General features: G+C 64.4%; 1 protein-coding gene across 1 annotated transcript in view; it reads right to left on the bottom strand.

Annotated features, from left to right (window-relative positions):
• The window catches only part of LOC119591170, a gene marked incomplete at its 5' end in the record, with an annotated part of 5,335 nt that overhangs the window by 4,199 nt on the left and 625 nt on the right, over positions 1-511 (bottom strand). The window contains 1 exon segment of the mRNA XM_037939878.1: positions 273-482. Within this exon segment, the coding sequence (XP_037795806.1) occupies positions 273-482 (210 nt within the window).

Here is a 511-nt window from a genome sequence, read left to right as displayed (position 1 = left end):
CATCAACTCGACCGCTATTTTTATCCCACTCGTCGTCACTCACCGTCTCACAAACCGGCGTTCACTCTCTCTCATCCATACCGGCCTCCGCGCTACAGACTCGCTGCCAGAAGCTTAGGCAGGCGAAGGCGGCGGCGACGAGGTACTGCGCCGAAGGGAACGTGTCCTCGGCCCTCCCCCTCAACCCATCCCCTCCCCCTCCCCCATCCCCTCCCCTCCCCCATCTCCTCCCCCCCTCCCCCATCCCCTCACCCCCCCCCTTTTCCCCTCACCTTCGACGCCGCCGCGGTGACCCCGATCTCCGCGAAGTTGTGCATCAGCGAGAGGGCGAGTACGAGGGCCATCATCCAGGCCAGGTCGGGTCCGGAGATGGCCAGCAGCACCAGGTCTTCGGGGAAGCACATGGCCTCGGAGATGGCGGCGAGGAGGCAGTCGTCGACGGGCCACTTCCGCGTGGCCACCAGGACAAGGATTGTGGCCACCTGTGAATTCATTGGCCCATATATACGTT

The sequence above is a fragment of the Penaeus monodon genome, chromosome 28 (assembly GCF_015228065.2).
Source record: "Penaeus monodon isolate SGIC_2016 chromosome 28, NSTDA_Pmon_1, whole genome shotgun sequence".
Lineage (NCBI taxonomy): Eukaryota > Metazoa > Arthropoda > Malacostraca > Decapoda > Penaeidae > Penaeus > Penaeus monodon.
Note: the sequence above shows the minus strand (reverse complement) of the source record. Positions and strands in the feature narration are given on the sequence as shown.